At 39.2% G+C, this 20,883-nt stretch overlaps 1 protein-coding gene across 6 annotated transcripts in view; it reads left to right on the top strand.

Moving 5' to 3' along the window:
* Positions 1-17,914, top strand: part of LOC112612058 (zinc finger protein 724-like) — a 38,941-nt gene extending 21,027 nt beyond the window's left edge. For 2 of the 6 annotated variants that reach the window (XM_025366116.1, XM_025366117.1), the window contains 2 exons: positions 7,059-8,671; positions 9,033-9,059. In XM_025366116.1, coding sequence (XP_025221901.1) covers positions 7,059-8,671; positions 9,033-9,059 — 1,640 coding nt within the window. Of the gene's footprint in view, positions 1-4,045; positions 4,075-7,058; positions 8,672-9,029; positions 9,068-11,777; positions 11,844-17,820 lie in introns of those variants that run through there. The other 4 variants (XM_025366119.1, XM_025366120.1, XM_025366118.1 and 1 more) reach the window with 4 other exon arrangements.
* Positions 17,915-20,883: the final 2,969 nt, after the last annotated feature.

The following is a 20,883-nucleotide window of genomic DNA, read 5'->3' as shown; positions in this document are numbered from 1 at the left end:
TTTTAAGAAACTCTATGTTAAACTATTATTTTAAGTTTTCTTTCTACATCATGTCTGAAATATGTGAGAGTAGTGGTTTCTGTTTCATTTTTTTGTTCATTTTTTTCTGCACATTCCATCCTGTTTTTATTACTATAGTCTTGAAATACAGTTTGAAATTATAAAGTATGTTGTCCTCCTGCTTTGTTCTTTTTCCTCAAGATTACTTTCATTATTCAGAGCTTATTGAAGTTTCAAGTAAATTTTATGATTGTATTTTTCATTACTGTGAAAACAAATACCACTGGAATTTTGATAGGGAGTTTATTAAATCTGTAGATCACTTTGGATAATATGGCATTTTAACAATATTTATTCTTTCAATCCATATGCACAAAATATTTTAAAATTTGTGTCTTTTCTAATTTCCTCCATTGATACATCATTTATTGTAAAGGTTTTTTAGATCGTTGGTTAAATTTGTTCTAAGAAATTTATTATTTTAATGCTATTGTCCATGAGATTGTTTTCCTCCTTTATTTTATCAGATAGTTTAAGTTTATGGAAGTGTAAGTTTATCTTATAAATGTATGTTAATTTTATATTTTGCTAATTTACTGAGTATATTAATTAGTTTAGACATGTTTAAATGTACTGTGTATGATTTTTTATATATGAGATTATATGATCTACAAACAGCAACTTTTTACCTATTTGTCTTCCATTTTAATGGCTTTTTAAAAATTGTTTTGACTATTCTGCTGCATACTTCCAGTGCTATTTTAAAATAGAAGCATTGACACTGGGCACAATATAGTTTTGCACTGGTGTCTGTGAATTTCAGGAAGCAAACACCTCTTCAAGTTTTTATCAACTGGTTTCAGGAGGTAAAGATCTTTTGTTGGGCTCCCAGGATAATGGGATGCCCTCTGGGTTTGTAATGAAGAGGGGTTGTAGGTTGCTTACAAGGCTGCTATGTCTGCACAAGGGTTTACTTTAGTGTTTAGTTGGCTTGTTACAAGGGGATTGTGGTGTAATTTGCATTTTATTTTTGGACAGGCTGAATATCCTTCAGGACTTTGATCTGTAGGGCAGTCACTAGGCAGGTTTCTGTAGTCATGTCTGCAAATGGTAAGCATTACATCAGGATGTCATTGAGTATGGTTTTCACAGAGCATCAAAGAGGATTTTGCCAGGTCACTGTGTGGGTTTCTATGTAGGCAGAACTGGCCTTGAACTGTCATGGAACTGCTTCAGGGACCACAGTAAAGGCTACGGTCTTGCAAACCTGCCTGCATGACTATAAATGGGTATCTTCCTCCAGCCCTGTGGAAGGGCCGGACCTCTCCCAAACTGTGACTGGGAGGAGTATGAGATGCTTACAGGGTAAGTTTAATATTCTCAGTGGGACCAAGTTGGGTGGGCTATTTTTTGGTCTGTAGCCAAGAATAGAGGTGCTATAGTTTGCCACCTGAATATATGCCTGCCTTCTGAAAAGGATACGCCTCAGTCTTGGGCATTATCAGTTTCATAACTCCCTCCTTGGATCTCAAAGCTCTTTCTCTCTCTTTTTTTTTTTTTCGTTTGAGACGGAGTCTCACTCTGTTGCTCAGGCTGGAGTGCAGTGGCACCATCTCAGCTGTCTGCAACCTCCGCCTCCCAGGTTCAGGTGATCCTACTGCCTCAGCCCTCAAGTAGCTGGGATTACAAGCATGCGCCACGATGCCCGGATAATTTTTTTTTGGAAGACGGGCATGGAGTCTCGCTGTGTTGCCCAGACTGGAGTGCAATGGCACAATCTCGGCTCACTGCAACCTCCTCCTCCCAGGTTCAAGCGATTCTCCTGCCTCCGCCTCCCAAGCAGCTGGTACTACACGCACATGCCACCACACCCGGCTAATTTTTGTATTTTTAGTAGAGACGGGGTTTCACGATGTTAGCCAGGCTGGTCTCGAACTCCTGACCTCAGGTGATTTGCCCGCCTCGACCTCCCAAAGTGCTAGGATTACAGGTGTGAGCCATCCTGCCCTTCTGTGCCCGTAGTTTTGTATTTTTAGTAGAGATAGGGATTCGCCATGTTGGCCAGGCTGGTCTCGAACTCCTGACCTCAGATGATCCACCCACCTCAGCCTCCGAAAGTGCTGAGATGACAGGCGTGAGCCACTGCGCCCAGCCTTTTTTGTTTTTTGTTTTTTTTGTTTTTTGTTTTTTGTTTTTGAGACGGAGTCTCATCTCTGTCACCCAGACTGGAGTGCAGTGGCCCGATACCGGCTCACTACAACCTCTGCCTCCTGGCCGGGTTCAATCAATTCTGCTGTCTCAGTCTCCCGAGTAGCTGGGATTACAGGCATGTGCCACCATGCCTGGCTAATTTTTGTATTTTTAGTAGAGATGGGGTTTCACAATGTTGGCCAGGCTGTTTCGAACTCCTGACCTCAGGTGATCCACCCGCCTCAGCCTCCCAAAGTGTTGAGATTACAGGCATGAGCCATCGTGCCCAGCCATGCCCAGATAATTTTTGTATTTTAGTAGAGATGGGGTTTCGTCATGTTGGCCAGACTGGTCTTGAACGCCTGAGCTCAGGTGATCCACTCACCTCAACCTCCCAAAGTGCTGAGATTACAGACATAAGCCACTACACCTGACCTTTTCTTTTTTCTTTTTTCTTTTTTTTTTTTATTGAGATGGAGTCTCATCTCTGTCACCCAGGATGGAGTGCAGTGGCCTGATCTCAGCTCACTGCAACCTCTGCCTCCTGGTCGGGTTCACTCAGTTCTGCTCTCTCAGCCTCCCAAGTAGCTGGGATTACAGGCGTGCACCACCATGCCTGGCTGATTTTTGTATTTTTAGTAGACAGAATGTTTCAGCATGTTGGCCAGGCTGGTCTCGAACTCTTGACCTCAGGTGACCCACCTGCCTCAGCTTTCTGAAGTGCTGGAATTACAGGCGTGAACCACCGCACCCGGCCTTTAAAGCTCCCTTAAAGGCACTTATTTTGGAGATGAGGACTTGCTGCATACCCCAAGCTGGTCTTGAAATTTTGACCTGAAGAAATTCTCCAACCTCAGTGTACCGTGTAGTTGTCATTACAGGTATGAATGATGCTTGGCTCTCTCATAAAGGCATTTTTGTTAGGGATGGCTGACAAATTTTCTTGCTCTCAGGGTGTAAGAAAATATGTCACCTTTTATTTTTCCACCAAACTAATGTCACTCTATTCATTTTTCTTTCTATTTTGTATTTCAAATTTGTCCATAATTTTGGATTCACACATTTAGGACAATATGTCACAATTTAAGTGTTATGCCTGAAGTAAATTAGATACTTAGTAGGCACTGCATATTTACTAAAATATAGTTACTTATACATTTGTTTGCTGTAGGCAAAGAGGAATTACAGGATTTGCACTCACTTTCTTCAGCCTATATCTAAATAAAAACATAATTTATTTCCAAATATTTGTTTTATATATATATCAGAGGCTTTAATTATATTCTGCAAAAATATATATTTTTTAATTTAGCAATATAAGGCTATTATTTTCTTCTAAATTTGATTTATTTTTTTTATTTTTTTTATTTTTTGAGATGGAGTCTCACTCTGTTGTCCAGGCTGGAGTGCAGTGGTGTGATCTCGGCTCACCGCAGCCTCCACCTCCTGGGTTCAAGTAATTTTCCTGCCTCAGCCTCCCAAGTAGCTGGGATTACAGACGTGCACCACCAGGCCTGGCTAGTTTTTTGTATTTTTAGTAGAGATGGCGCTTCATCATGTTGGCCAGGCTGATCTTGAACTCCTGACCTCAAGTGATCCGCCCGTCTCAGCCTCCCAAAGTGCTGTGATTACAGACGTGAGCCACCATGCCCGGCCACAATTTTTTTTTTTTTTTTTTTTTTTTTTTGATACGGAGTCTCGCTCTGTCGCCGAGGCTGGAGTGCGGTGGCGCGATCTCGGCTCACTGCAAGCTCCGCCTCCCGGGTTCACGCCATTCTCCTGCCTCAGCCTCCCGAGTAGCTGGGACTACAGGCGCCCGCCACCTCGCCCGGCTAATTTTTTTGTATTTTTTTAGTAGAGACGGGGTTTCACCATGTTCACTAGGATGGTCTCGATCTCCTGACCTCGTGATCCACCCATTTCGGCCTCCCAAAGTGCTGGGATTACAGGCTTGAGCCACCGCGCCCGGCCCACAATTTTTTTAAGGCTGAATAAAATTCCATTGTGTATATATGTTACCTTTTTTATGTTTAGGTTGCAGTGAGCCGAGATAACATCACTGCACTCTAGCCTGGGCAACGGAGTGAGATTTCTATAAAAATCTCAATAGCACATTTTTACAGAAATATTGTTAAAAACTTTTGAATTTGATTTTTTATGTTTATGAATCAAGAGACATCTGGGTTACTTCAGCCTTTTGCCTTTTGTGAATGCTGGTACAATAAATATAGATGTTTACCTATCTCTTCGAGGTCCTGTGTTGCATCCTTTGGATATAGATTCATAAATGGGATTGCTGTATTTAATTATAATTCCACTTTTAATTCTGTGTGAAACATAACATTTTAAAATAATGGTTGCATCCTTGTTTTCCATCAACAATCAACATAAGTTTCATTTTCATACATCGTCAACAGATTTGGTGGTGAGTTTTTTTGGGGGGAGGGGTTGGGGTTTTGGTTTGAGTCAGAGTCTCGCTCTGTTGCTCAGGCTGGAGTGCAGTGGTGCGATCTCGGCTCACTGCAATATCCGCCTCCCGGGTTTAAGCGATTCTCCTGCCTTAGCTTCCCAAGTAGCTGGGACTACAGGCACATGCCACCATGCCTGGCTAACTTTCCATATTTTTAGTAGAGACGAGGTTTCACCATGTTAGCCAGGATGGTCTTTATCCAGCCTCCCAAGGTGCTGGGATTATAAGCATGAGCCACCGTGCCTGGCCAGATTTGGTGTTTTTTTTAGAAAAATGATAGTGGTCATTCTAATGGGTGTGGGGTGATTTTGCTTTTCATTGTGATTTCTATGTATGTCTTCACAAATTAGTAAATTTATGTGTCCTTTCAAATGCTCTTCCCATTTTTGTATCTTTTTGTTTGTGTGTGTTTTTTTGTTTGTTTTTGAGACACAGTCTCCCTCTGTCACCCAGTTTGGAGTACAGTGGCGCAATCTTGGTTCACTGTGTTTTTTTAAGATGGAGTCTTACTCTGTCACTCCGGCTGGAGTGGAGTGCAGTCGTGTGATCTTGGCTCACCGCACCCTCCGCCTCCTGGGTTCAAGTGATTCTCCTGCCTCAGCCTCCCGAGTAGCTGGGACTAAAGGCGTGTGCCACCACACCTGGCTAATTTTTGTATTTTTAGTAGAGATGGGGTTTCAATGTGTTAGCCAGGATGGTCTCGATCTCCTGACTTCATGATCTGCCTGCCTCAGCCCCTCAAAGAGCTGGGTTTACAGGTGTGAGCCACTGCACCTGGCCCGCCTATGTATCTTTTAAATGAAAATTTTGTTCAATTATTCATCCTTTTCTAAATCAAGTTATTCAACTTTATTGCTCAGTATTAAGAGTTGCTTATATGTTCTGAGTATTAACTCCTATTATATGATTTGCAAATATTTTTACCAGTTTCCTAGGAGGCATTGGCACTTGAATTTTTTTTTTAATCTGCAGAAATTTTGAAGTATACTGGGGTTAAATTATTTTTTAATGTTTAAGTATTTTATTTAAAATATTTTTGCATATGATCAATTTTTATAATGTAGCTTTGTCCTGGCATAGCCTGAAAAAAATTTTCTCAGCTAGAAATTCTGAGAGTGTCTTAAACATGTTCCTAGGATGTGTCTTGTCTGAAATTTGTTTTTTAATTTAAAAAGTTTATTCATGTTTCTTCTTAATAATCAGTCACCACTTGCTAAACCTGTTCGCTGTCTGTAATACTGCAGTCTCTCTGCTGCTGTAACATTTGGCTTTGGTTTCAGCAGATTCAAACCGTCATTCCAAAGTATACCAACACTTTTTTCAGCACTTTATGTCGTGCGAGACAGAAACCAGTGTCTGGAAGGGTGCTTAGAAATGAAAAAAAGATGTATGTGCCAGTGTTCTACTTGTCTTTAAAAAACAAAGAAAGAAAGAAAAACAGGGTTGGCTATTCACTTTTTTTTTTTTTTGAGAGGGAGTCTCGCTCTGTTGCCCAGGCTGGAGTGCAATAGCAATCTTGGCTCACTGCAACCTCCGCCTCCTGGATTTAAGCAGTTCTGCCTCAGCCTCCCGAGTAGCTGGAATTACAGGCGCCCACCACCATGCCTGGCTAATTTTTGTGTTTTTAGTAGAGAGGGAGTTTCGCCATGTTGGCCAGCCTGATTCCAAACTGCTAACCTCAGGTGATCCATTCACCTCGGCACCCCAAAGTGCTGGGATTACAGGCGTGAGCCACCCTGCCTGGCTGGTTATTCACTTCTAAAGGCACTATATTATACTGGGGAGAGGGATGAGCTGTGTTGGGTAAACATAACAGACTTTTCTCATTATTCTTCATGGTTCTTTGCATTGTCCTCACCTCCTTGGGGCACTGTACACACTTAACTCTTGTATAAATTTTTCACAAATGTATTTTGGTCTGTGTATTTTTCTTACATTTATATGTCTATAAGGAAATTAGGGCCTTTGGTATTTTGTTGTGCAGTTTTGTTTTGGTTGTTTTTGAGTCAAAGTATTGCTCTGTTGTCCAGAGTGGAGTGCATTGGTGTGATATCAGCTCACTGCAACTTGTGCCTCTCAGGTTCAAGCGATTCTCCTGCCTCAGCTTCCTGAGTAGCTGGGATTACAGGTGCATGCTATCATTCCCGGCTAATTTTTTTGTATTTTTTAGAAAAGATGGGTTTCACCATATTGGCCAGACTGGTCTCAAACTCCTGACTTCAGGTGATCTGCCCATCTCAGCATCTCGACGTGCTGGGAGTACAGGCATTAGCCACCATGCCCGGCCTTCTTATGCAATCTTGTTTATGGAGCTTGTATAATTTTGTAGGTTGGATTTGTAAAGAATATGTATCTGAGTCTAGTATGTGGAGTAAGTTGTTATTTTTATTTCTTTCAGGTATGTGTTGTTATTTCGCCCAAGACCTTTGGCCAGAGCATAGCATAAAAGCTTCTTTCCAAAGAATAATACCAAGAAAATATGAAAAATGTGGACAGCACAATTTACAGTTAAAAAAAGGGTGTAAAAGTGTGGATGAGTATAAGGTGCACAAAGGAAGTTATAATGGATTTAACCAGTGTTTGTCAACTACCCAGAGCAAAATATTTCAATGTGATAAATATGTGAGAGACTTTCATAAATTTTCAAATTCAAATAGACATAAGACTGAAAAGAATCCTTTCAAATGTAAAGAATGTGGCAAATCATTTTGCGTTCTTTCACACCTAACTCAACATAAAAGAATTCACACTACTGTCAATTCCTACAAACTTGAAGAATGTAGCAAGGCTTTTAATGTGTCCTCAACGCTTTCTCAACATAAAAGAATTCATACAGGACAGAAACACTACAAATGTGAAGAATGTGGCATAGCCTTTAACAAGTCCTCACACCTTAACACACATAAGATAATTCATACTAGAGAGAAATCCTACAAACGTGAAGAATGTGGCAAAGCTTTTAACATATCCTCACACCTTACTAAACATAAGATAATTCATACTGGAGAGAATGCCTACAAATGTAAAGAATGTGGCAAAGCTTTTAACCAGTCATCAACCCTTACTAGACATAAGATAATTCATGCTGGAGAGAAGCCCTACGTATGTGAACATTGTGGCAGAGCTTTTAACCAATCCTCGAACCTTACTAAACATAAGAGAATTCATACTGGTGATAAACCTTATAAATGTGAAGAATGTGGCAAAGCCTTTAATGTGTCCTCTACCCTTACTCAACATAAGAGAATTCATACTGGGGAGAAACCTTACAAATGTGAAGAGTGTGGCAAAGCCTTTAACGTGTCCTCAACTCTTACTCAACATAAGAGAATTCATACTGGAGAAAAACCATACAAATGTGAAGAATGTGGCAAAGCCTTTAACACATCCTCACACCTTACCACACATAAGAGAATTCATACCGGAGAGAAACCCTACAAATGTGAAGAATGTGGCAAAGCCTTTAACCAGTTCTCACAACTTACTACACATAAGATAATTCATACTGGAGAGAAACCCTACAAATGTAAAGAATGTGGCAAAGCTTTTAAGCGGTCCTCAAACCTTACTGAACATAGGATAATTCATACTGGAGAGAAACCCTACAAATGTGAAGAATGTGGCAAAGCTTTTAACCTATCCTCACACCTTACTACACATAAGAAAATTCATACTGGAGAGAAACCCTACAAATGTAAAGAATGTGGCAAAGCTTTTAACCAATCCTCAACCCTTGCTAGACATAAGATAATTCATGCTGGAGAGAAACCCTACAAATGTGAAGAATGTGGCAAAGCTTTTTACCAATACTCAAACCTTACTCAACATAAGATAATTCATACTGGAGAGAAACCCTACAAATGTGAAGAATGTGGCAAAGCCTTTAACTGGTCCTCAACTCTCACTAAGCATAAGGTAATTCATACTGGACAGAAACCCTACAAATGTAAAGAATGTGGCAAAGCTTTTAATCAATGCTCAAACCTTACTACACACAAGAAAATTCATGCCGTAGAAAAAACTGACAAATATGAAGAATGGACCGGGCGCAGTGGCTCACACGTGTAATCCCAGCACTTTGGGAGGTCAAGGCTGGTGGATCATGAGATCAAGAGATTGAGACCATCCTGGCCTACGTGGTATTTAGTAGTCTCTACTAAAAAATACAAAAATTAGCTGGGTGTGGTGGCGCATGCCTGCAGTCCTAGCTACTAAGGAGACTAAGGCACGAGAATCCCTTGAACCCGGGAGGTGGAGGTTGCAATGTGCTGAGATCGTGCCACTGCACTCCAGCCTAGTGACAGAGTGAGACTCTGTCTCAAAAAAAAAAGTGGCAAAGCTTTTAACCAATTAGCAACTCACTATACATAAGATAATTTATACTGGAGAGAAACCCTAGAAGTGTGAATAATGTGGCAAAGCCTTTAACAAGTCCTTAATTCTTAGCAGACATAAGAGAATTACTGGAGAGAAATTGTACAAACCTGAATGATATAACAATGCAGTTGACAACACCTGAACATTTCTAAACACCTTTAAATGGTTGTCACACTTGATTGTAGGTAAAATACTTCATACTAGAGCTAGAAACCCATACAAGTGTGAGGAATGTGGCAAAACATTTAACCAATGCTGACACTTTATTGGACAGGGAATGATTTATACTTGAGAAAAATTATGCAAATGTGAAGAAGCCATTAATATCTGCTCACATCTTATTCAATATCAGAGAGTTCATACTTAATAGAAACATTAAAAATGAAATTACTGTCAATAGATTTTTCAGAAAATATAAGCCTTTAAAGTGAAGAAGAGTATTTATTTTGAAGACAAGCATTAAAATATCAAGAGTGAGCTGGGCATGGTGGCTCACGCCTGTAATTTCCGCACTTTGGAGGCTGAGGTGGGTGGTTCACTTGAGGTCAGAATTTCAAGACCAGCCTGGCCAACATGGTGAAACTCCGTCTCTACCCAAAATAAAAAAATTAGGTGGGTGTGGTGGTGCATGACTAATCCCAGCTACTAGGAGGTTGAGACAGGAGAACCGCTTGAACCTAGGAGGCAGAGGTTGCAGTTAGCTGAGTTTGTGCCACCGCACTGCAGCCTGGGCACTCCAACTGCACTCCATCTCAAAAAAAAAACTAACATGAAGAGTATTGTGGTACCATTACTTGTATTACAGATCTTATTTTACACATTTTGTACTAGAGGAAAACCCTGAAGTTGTTGCTGAAACTTTCTTCAACATCAGAGAATATATCTTGAAGAAAATCGCTGCAAAGGTGATAAATTTGGAAAAACATTTTTTTACAAACTACAGCCTAGGAAACACCAGAGAGTTCATACTAAAATATATTTTTGCAGATGCAGTAATATAAAAAATTAGTTATTTGAAAATTAAGTCTGTAAATATCAATTCAGAGTAGATGTATCTAAGGAACTGACACTTCAGACAGTACACTAAATCAGAGTGCTGAGTTTAGAAAATAACTCAAAACTGAAATTTACATAAATATTTTGTATATAACTTTAAAAAGTGTGTAAGATATTTTGGAGAGTTATTACATTCAAAGTATGCTTTTCTTTTTGTTGTTGTTTTTTTTTTTTTTGAGATGGAGTCTTGCTCCCATCGTGCAGGATGGAGTGCAGTGGTGCTATCTCGGCTCACTGCACCCTCCACCTCCCAGGTTCAGGTGCTTCTCCTGCCTCAGCCTCCTGAGTAGCTGGGATTACAGGTGTACACCACCATGCCTGGCTAATTTTTGTATTTTTAGTAGAGACAGGGTTTTGCCATATTGGCCAGGCTTTACTTTTTTTTTTTCAGACGAAGTCTTGCTCTGTCATTCAGGTGCAGCCTCCACCTCCCACTTCAAGTGATTCTCATGCTTCAGCCTTCCGAGTAGCTGGGATTACAGGCATGAGTTACCACGCCTGGCTAATTTTTGTATTTTTAGTAGAGATGAGGTCTTGCCATTGGGCAGGTTGTCTTGAACCCTGCCTCAGCCTCCCAAAATGCTGGTATTACAGGCGTGAGCCACTGTGCCCACCAAAATATACTTTTTCTTGAAAAAAATTTATAGATTTTTTAATATGTGAATAATGATGGAATTCAACTCTCAAATTCATGCTGTTTCTTTATTCCTATTGCATTCATATGTGAAAGTATGTGATGAATGGTTCCTGCATGAAAGATATGAGAGATTGTTTTTTATTAGGTAGGCATTATTATCTCTTCTATGAAAGAGTAAAGACATTAAAATGTAAGATCTATGATGAAAATCTAAGTAGGGATGCTCTTTGTGGTTAACTTATAATATTGAGTGATGCATGAAGTAGGTGTTCAGTTTAATATTCTGCTTTATGAGAGAAAAATATTTTTAATTTTAGTTAAAATTTAATAGTGTTATTTTACTAATTGTACTTTTATGTGATACAATCTAGTACATTTAAAAACTTTGAAATTATGTGTAGACTTAACTTTTTAATTTAACATTTTTAACATGTTAAATACTATTGTGCATTCAATAAAGCATTATTTTGCCACTAACCTTAACCCATTCCACCTTACTCAAGAGTGTAGGTAAAAGATAGTATTATTTGTTAACGTAATACAGTAGTATCTGTAGTAATCTTTTTTGCTAGTGGCTTTAAACTGCAAAGAAGTTAAAGAATGTTGTTCCTGTATGTTAAATTTTTTTTTCTTATTTAAATTTACTTAATATTTTTGGGTAGATAGTATGTGTATATATTTAAACCATATATGGCATATTTTGATACATACAATATATAATAATCACCTCATGGTAAATTAGGTATCTGTCACCTCTAGCATTTATCCTTTGTATTATAGAAAATTTAATTTTATGCTTTTTGTTAGTTTAAAATGTGCAACTAAACTGTTACCAACGGCCTCACCTCTGGCATTTATCCTTTGTATTACAGAAAATTTAATTTCTCACTTTTTGTTAGTTTAAAATGTACAATTAAACTGTTACCGATGGCCAGGCACCATGGCTCATGCCTGTAATCCTAGCCCTTTGGGAGGCTGAGGCAGGTGGATCACCTGAGGTCAGGAGTTCAAGACCAGCGCTGCCAACATGTTGAAACCCTGTCTGAGGCCGGGCGCGGTGGCTCAAGCCTGTAATCCCAGCACTTTGGGAGGCCGAGGCGGGTGGATCACGAGGTCAGGAGATCGAGACCATCCTGGCTAACATGGTGAAACCCCGTCTCTACTAAAAATACAAAAAACTAGCCGGGCGTGGTGGCGGGCGCCTGTAGTCCCAGCTACTCGGAGGCTGAGGCAGGAGAACGGCGTGAACCTGGGAGGCGGAGCTTGCAGTGAGCCGAGATCCCGCCACTGCACTCCAGCCTGGGTGACACAGCGCGAGACTCTGTCTCAAAAAAAAAAAAGAAACCCTGTCTGTACTATAAATACAAAAGTTAGCCAGGCATGGTGGTGAGCACCTGTAATCTCAGTTACTCAGGAGTCTGAGGCAGGAGAATCACTTGAACTTGGGAGGTGGAGGTTGCAGTGAGCTGAGATTGTGCCACTGCACTCCAGCCTGGGTGACAGTAAGACTCTGTCTCAAAATGAATAAATAAATAGATATTGACTACAGGGTAATTTCTATTATTGTATTATTTAGAAGTATGAATAAAATGCATACATTTGTGAGTCTTGTATACATATTTTTATAAATTTCTTATATATTTTTATTTGAACATGTGGCCTCTCTGCCTGCAAACACATAAAGACTTTTAATTTTGATTTACATGAAGTTAAAAATACACATGTATTACTCTAAAGATAAACCTTAGGAAAGAAATTATGGAGTGAGTGTGTTTATATGAGTATGAGTTTGTACCTATTTTCAGGAAAGAAGAATAGAGCAATATTGGAACAAAACAAATTGTTTTAATGAGGTGATTAATTTATTAGATAATAAAAACCTCAAAAATGCTGAAAGCAAATTTTTGCTCTCAGCTTTGTATTAAATTCATTACTGTAAAACTGTATGGTTTATGGTTCAGAATCTCTCCATACAAACTCTTTGCCTGGTACTCATGCCAGACCTATAATTTTGTTATGATTTTTTGTTTTATAGTTTATGAAGTATCCACTACGTGAGCTGGTCATGATTATAAGAATTTTTTATAAAATTCAGTAATGTACACAATTTTTAGATATAATTCCATAACGTTATATTTTATTTGGAACATTCCATTTTGTTCTTTTAGTTGCAGATGCCTATATAAGCCTACTTTAGTTATTGTCGTTTTACTTGTTATAGATGACATAAGTGAATTTACTTATTTATTGAGTTTTTTTTTTTAGGTAAGTACTAGGGAAGTTTCATAAGTCATGAGAATGTTTTTGTATATAAATGTATCAAAGAAACATGACAGTGAGGCCGGGTAAGGTGGCTGATGCTTGTAATCCCAGCATTTCGGGAGGCCAAGATGGGCAGATCACCTGAGGCCAGGAGTTCAAGACCAGCCTGGCAAACATGGCAGAACCCCATTCTCTACTAAAAATACAAAAATTAGCTGGGTGTGGTGACATGCGCCTGAAATCTCAGCTACTCGGGAGGCTGCGGCAGGAGAATCACTTAATCCCAGGAGGCGGAGGTTGCAGTGAGTTGAGATCAGGCCACCACATTCCAGCCTGGGTGACAAAGTGAGATTCCATCTCAAAAAGAAAAAAAAAAAAAAGGAAACATGACGGTACTTGCTGTGTAACTGATGCTCCATAATAAGCCATAAATATTTCTGCTGGAGTTAGTTTGTAACTTCAAGTCAGCGGTTTCTGGTCTTTTTTTTTTTTCCTGCTCCATTGGAGTATGTGTCTGTTTTTCTTCAATTACCATACTGTTTTACCTAATAAAGCTTTTTTAGTATATTTCAAAGTCAGGTAGGGTGATACCTTCACACTTTTTTTTTTTCTTTTTTCTCGCACTTTCTCCCAGACTGGAGTGCAGTGGCACAGTCTCCACTCACTGCAAGCTCCGCCTCCCAGGTTCAGCCATTCTCCTGCCTCAGCCTCCGGAGTAGCTGGGACTACAGGCATCCGACACCATGCCCAGATAAATTTTTGTATTTTTTTAGTAGAGAGGGGGTTTCACCGTGTTAGGCAGGATGTTCTCGATCTCCTGACCTCGTGATCCACCCGCCTAAGCCTCCCAAAGCACCCCCCCTTTTTTTTTTCCTTCATTGCTTTGGCTACTTTGGGTCTTCTGTGGTACAATATAAGTTTTAGATGTATGTTTTAAAATTTATACCAGTGTGTCGCTGGTATTTTCCTAGAGATTGCATTATGTCTGTAGATTATTTTGTGTAATACAGATATTTAACGATAATAACGCCAATTCATTTATAGGTAATATTTTTCCGTTTGTGTATTATTTAATTTTGTATTTCAATATCGTTTAGATTATAATGCACAGATTTTTCCACTTTTTGGTTAAATTTATTTCCAAGTATAATTACTACAGTTATTGTAGATTAGATTTTTTTTTTTTTTTTTAATTGAGATGGAGTCTCTCTGCTGCTCAGGCTGGAGTGCAGTGGCACAATCTCAGCTCACTGCAACCTCTGCCTCCCAGGTTCAAGCTATTCTGCCTCAGCCTCCTAACTATCTGGGACTACAGGCACGTGCCACCACATGTGGCTAATTTTTGTATTTTTAGTAGAGACTGAGTTTCACCATGTTGGTCAGGCTGGTCTCGAACTCCTGACCTCATGATCAGCCTGTGAAATTTTGCTAAAATTTCTGAATTAGAAAAAGAAAACATTTTTTCTAATAAATTCATAAACGTCTTATGGCCATATCCCAAAAATGGTGAAGCAGAGAGTGTAGGTTATTTAAGATCATGCTGCGGACCAGGCACCTTGGCTCACGCCTGTAATCCCAGCGCCGAGGCGGGCAGATCACGAGGTCAGGAGTTTGAGACCAGCCTGACCAACATGGTGAAACCCCGTCTCTACTAAAAATACAAAAATTAGCAGGGTGAGCTACTCAGGAGGCTGAGGCAGAATAATCACTTGAACCTGGGAGGCAGAGTTTGCAGTGAACTAAGATCGCGCCATTGCACGCCAACCTGGGCGACAGAGCAAGACTCTGTCTCAAAAGTAAAAAAAAGCTGCTGCAAATGCTCATTCTGTCACAACCATGCTAGTGAAAAAAGAAATAATGGGTTAGAAGGTAGTTTTAGAGTATGTTTCTTACTCTTTTGCCCTGTAAAATTTTTGTCTTTATTTCTTGCCATGTAGAAGCCTGTACTTCAACAAAAGATGTCATTAATTTCAAGTAAATATGCTCCCACATATATTCTCCCTAGAAAGGTACTGGTGTATTTCCAGTCATGCTGTAGCATTTCTGGCCATTTTTGTGCTGCTGTGTTTGTGTGAAATAAGGCAGGAAGTAAAGCGGAGTCAACCATGACATTTCTTGTTTCTAAAGCCACAGCCTCTAAAATTTAATGTTATGTCAACTAGAAATAATGACAGTATTTAAGAACTAAAAAAAAATTCTTTATATTTTTTATAGTTTATAAAAATTTATTTTTGAATTATAAGTTAAACAACTTGAACATGCAGATACCTAAAAATGTCAGCTAGGTGATAGTATTAATTTTTTAATAGCTTATAATTGTGAGTCACAATTGCCCCATCAGGTTTACTGAAAAGCAGTTATTTATCTTCTGTGTGTGAATGGAGAATAGGCTTTTTATAATCCTAAGCATACAGATCTTTTAAGATTAGCGCTATGTTTAGATCTGAATAAAATTTATAGGCTTGTAATAACAGAAATTTTAATACTTTTTTTCTAATAGAAGTGAAAAACAGTAGAAGTCATTTGTTAAAATCAGTTTAAGAGAAACTTCACATGTATTAATTAAATAACGTTTAAACCACATTGTAAGTTACCGATCAGTAATTCCAATCTATTTTATTTTAATCACTGAGAAAGCATAACGTTCTTTATTCAATCAGAAAGAGTATTCTTATTAATGTTTCTGAAACTTCTAGCAACTGTAGACTGCTGAATGGATGACAAGGTTCATGCAGACAACAAATTTTCTATATAATAGGCTCATTTTAAGTTTAAATATAAACTTAACTCATTATTTCAAAAGTAAAATTAATGGTTCTAAGTCATAAGACGAATAATGTTATAATTCATTTACTGAAGTGTTTGTCTCAGACTTTATAATGAATACTTTAAACCAAAATTTAAGTTCTACATACTATCTATGGATAAAAAGAAGTGGTTTCTAAATTTATCTTTATTTCTACTAAATTAAAAAATTTAAAGCCAAAATGTTAGGTCAGGATTTAAAACAACAAGCATTGGGTGACGGGTTGTTGGGCATAATGGTTAAGATTGAAACTTGGTAGCAGCTGGTTGCTGATTGCATCCCTAACTTTAGGGTTTTGGTAAAATTAAAGCAATTAATGCAAATAAAGTTGCCCAAAGAGCACCCAGCATATAGCTCTCATTTGTTGATTCTGTTAGATCATGATCAGTGTTAAGCCTAAAAACAAGGTGGCCACATCAGTGGTTTGTAACCCATGTTTATTCTAATCAGTCAGTGAGGGGCTATATATAATAGTAGTTGAATGTTTATAATACTACCCTTTGAAAATTTCCATATATTCACACTCAGCATGGATATAAATATGGAAAGATATCTCATTGAGTACTTCTCTTTGGCACTCTAGTAACACCAGACAAATAAGCACCTAAATGCCGAGTGTGTTTCAGTTTTAATATTAGAAAAGAAGGCATGTTGTTTCCTTGTCTACTTGTTTAATAAATTTTTTATTGCCAAGTACATATGTTCATTTGATTTACTTATGTTGAAATGTGGTTTAAAATATATATTCAAATAACTTTTCTCTAACAAGTGAAGAAATAACTTATTTACAAATGTAGAAATAATGTTACTCTAAGCAGTTGCTTTAGAGTCTGTCTTTTATAGTATTGTATTCTTTTGAACATTAAAAATAAACATTTTTTTCCTGAGTGTTGGGTTTAGACTATTCATTATATTAAAAGTTCACTTACGGCTGGGTGCGGTGGCTCATGCCTGTAATCCCAACTCTTTGGGAGACCGAGGTGGGTGGATCACCTGGTCTCGAGCTGGGTGGCCAGCTCAAGAACAGCCTGGCCAACATGGTGAAACCCAGTCTCTACTAAAATTACAAAAATTAGCCGGGCATGATGGCGGGTGCCTCTAATTGCAGCTAGCTACTCGGGAGGCTGAGGCAGGAGAATTGCTTGAACCTGGGAGGCGGAGGTTGCAGTGAGAGACCATGCCACTGAACTCCAGCTTGGGTGACAGTGAGACTCCGTCTTAATAAAAACAGAAAAAAGAGTTTACTTACATCACTAAAGGAGCAAGCCTTTTGAAATACATATATATGAAAAATATATGTATGTTTTCTAAGATTTTAAAATGAACACTTTTTTCTCATCAAATTTCTTAAAGTTTATTTCTCTTTAAAGTATGAGTAGTATTTTTGATTGGCAAATCAAAGTTGAATGAATTTATGGGGTAAAATGTGATGTTTGAATATATGTATGTAATATGGAATGATTGAGTTGAGTTAAATAACATCTATCAACTCGCTTACCTATCATAAGTGAGTTGATAGTTAAGATATTTGAAATTTTAGTCATTTTAAAATACAATTACGTTATGGTTTACTACAGTCACGCTGCTGTGAAGTAGATCTCAAAACCTACTTACCTTGTCTATTTGAAACTTTGTACCCTTCAATCAAAAAACTCTGTAATTTCTTCCCACCACATCAAGCCTCTGGTAACCATTATTTCACTTTCTATTTTTTTTTTAGTTAAACTTTATTAGATTCTACATATAAATGAGATTATGAAGTATTTGTCTTTCTGTGTCAGGCTTATCCCATCTAGCATAATGTCTTAAAATGTATATTGTTTCAAATGACAGGATTTAGCCCTTTCTAAGGCTGAATAGTACTCCATTGTGTATCTATACCACATTTTAAGAAATAATTTAAATATATATTTATTGGTCGAAAGACTTGTGTGTTATAAAAATAGTTCTGTGTTGCTGGGCACGGTGGCTCACGCCTGTTGTAATCCCAGCACTTTGGGAGACCGAGGTGGATCACCTGAGATCAGGAGGTCGAGACCAGCCTGGCCAACATGGTGTAACCCTGTCTCTACTAAAAACCCAAAAATTAGCCGGACTTGGTGGCACGCGCCTGTAATCCCAGCTACCTAGGGGGCTGAGGCAGGAGAATGGCTTGAACCCAGGAGGCGGAGGTTGCAGTGAGGCAAGATCCCGCCATGCTCTCCAACCTGGGCAACAGGGCGAGATTGTCTCAAAAAACAAACAAAAAACAACAAAAAGCCCAAAAAACAAAGGACAACAAACCCTTCAAATAGAAAATAATGTAACACTCATTTATAATACAAATTAACAAAAATGGAATAATTGGATACATTTTCATTGTTATATATGTGTGTGTGAATCTATAAAATGGTACATAAAGAAGAAATTAAGCCAGAAAAAAGATATTTGTAACGAATTAAGTTGGAAAGTAGTTAATTATTATTTGCAGATATCTTTGTTTACTTAGATAACAAAAGCAACTGAAAGAATTTGAAAAGTCTATTCAGGTCCAGGCGCGGTGGCTCACACTGTAATCCCAGCAGTTTGGGAGGCCGAGGCGGGTGGATCACCTGAGGTCAGGAGTTCAAAACCAGCCTGGCCAATGTGGCAAAACCCTGTCTCTACTAAAAATACAAAAATTAGCCGGGCGTGGTGGTGGGCACCTGTAGTCCTAGCTACTCAGGAGGCTGAAGCAGGAGAATCGCTTGAACCCGAGAGGTGGAGGTTGCAGTGAACTGAGATCACACCATTGCACTCCAGCCTGGGTGACAAGAAGGAAACTCCATCTCAAAGAAAAAAGAAAAGTCTATTCAGGTAGATAGGCAAAATTCTAAAATGATTTCCAGCTGTTGCACACCTGCGATGTTACCTTTTTAGTGTAAAAAAATGTGCGACTGGCCGGATGCGGTGGTTCACACCTCTAATCCCAGCATTTTGGGAGTCTGAGGTGGATCACCTGAAGTCAGGAGTTCGAGACCAGCCTGGCCAACCTGGTGAAACCCCATCTCTACTGAAAATACAAAATTAGCCAAGCATGGTGGAGGGCGCCTGCAATCCCAGCTACTCGGGAGGCAGAGGCAGGAGAATCCCTTGCATCTGTGAGGTGTAGGTTGCAGTGAGCTGAGGTCATGACAGTGCACTGCAACCTGGGCCACAGAGTGAGACTCCATCTCAAAAACAAAAAAGTGTGATTTACTGTGGTAGGAAATTAATTACTCATGAAATTAGGTTATTAATGTGTTGACTTTGTGTTTATCAAAAGGGAGATTATCTTGATTGGGCTAAACTTAATTAGAGATGCTTTTAAGAGAAAAAGGCACATCATAGAAAAACACTCCTGCTGGCCTGGAAGTGAGTGACTTCCAGATGGGTCATTTTGTAAGCTGCTTATGGTGGTCCCCTGGCAGGAAATATATTTGTATGTTGTCATAATTCCTGCCTCCCACATGTTCCTTCCAGTAGGGAGGACAGGAGGATCCCAAGGAAGAGGGAAAAAAGGGGGTCTCATTCATGCAATAAATAATCACCTCTCATCTGGGATGGCTTAAGATAAACAGAGGAGACCACAACATGACCACATCAATGAGAAAAAAGGAAACGTGGTTGAAAGAATTCACTGGGATTATGGAACATTTACTAAGTTGTAGTGAATGATCAGCTCCTGAGATACCAATATTCCACCACGAAGGCTGAACTCATTCTGATTAAATGATCATGTCTGCGTAAGTCTGGTGACCCAGTTTTACACTATCCATTACAGAAATACCATGGAGACCAGTGGGTACCCTCCTAAAATTGAACTTATCGTGAAAAGCATACCTGATTCTTTAACGATTGAAAACCCTTGAAAAAAATTTTATTGATTGATTTATTTTATGTTTTTTGAGACAGAGCCTCACTCTTGCCCAGGCTGGAGTGCAGTGGTGCAATCTCGACTCACTGCAGCCTCCACCTCCCAGGCTCAAGTGTTTCTCCTGCCTCACCCTCATGAGTAGCTGGGATTACAGGTGCACCACCACACCTAGCTAATTTTTGTATTTTTAGTAGAGACGGGATTTCACCATCTTGGCCAGGCCGGTCTTGAGCTCCTGACCTCATGATCCACCCGCCTCGGCCTCCCAAAGTGCTGGGATTACAAGCGTGAGCCACCGCGCCTGGCCTAATTTATTAATAATAAACTTCTGCTCATTTTTGAGGATTCCACTCTACTGTCATATAATATTGAACATTAAATACCTTAATATGAAGATTTATTTGAGACAGTCTTGCTCTGTTGCTCAGGCTAGAGTGCAGAGGTGCAATCTTAGCTCACTGCAACCTCTGCCTCTCAGATTCAAGAGAATCTCGTGCCTCAGCCTCCTGAGTAGCTGGGATTAAAGACATGCTTCATTATGCCCAGATAATTTTTGTAGTTTTAGTAGATGCAGAGCTTTTTCCATGTCAGCCAGGCTGGTCTCGAACTCTGGACTTTATATGATCCTGCCTCCTTAGCCCTCAAAGTCTGGGATTACAGGTGTGAGCTACTGCATCCAGCTAAGATAAATATTTCTGGAATGCATGTAAAGTTATGTAGATAGATCCTCTTAAATTAACATAAAAGTAACAATTTTTGAAATGGGATAAAGTTAACTACATGTTTTCAATGGCTTGGCATAATTGCTGTGCTTTTTGAAATGGTTAGATTGCTAACAAGAAGCAAAGACAGTGTTTTGGCTTCACTCAATTGTTCTTGACCTTTTGAAATCTAAAATTCTGGCTAAATAGTTTGAATGGAATATATTCTATGTAAAGAAGAATTATGGTGGGCAGGAAAATGCATTCTATCACGCCTGTAATCCCAACACTTTGGGAGGCTGAGGCAGGCGGATCACGAGGTCAGGAGTCCAAGACCAGCCTGGCCAACATAGTGAAAGCCTGTCTCTACTAAAAATAAAAAAATTAGCTGGGCGTGGTGGCATGCACCTGTAATCCCAGCTACTTGGGAGGCTGAGGCAGGAGAATCTCTTGAACCCTGGAAGCAGAGGCTGCAGTGAGCCAAGATTGTGCCATTGCACTCCAGCCCGG

This window comes from Theropithecus gelada, chromosome 19 (genome assembly GCF_003255815.1).
Source record: "Theropithecus gelada isolate Dixy chromosome 19, Tgel_1.0, whole genome shotgun sequence".
Lineage (NCBI taxonomy): Eukaryota > Metazoa > Chordata > Mammalia > Primates > Cercopithecidae > Theropithecus > Theropithecus gelada.
The sequence above is the reverse complement of the archived record's forward strand: the minus strand, read 5'-3'. Positions and strand labels throughout refer to the sequence as shown.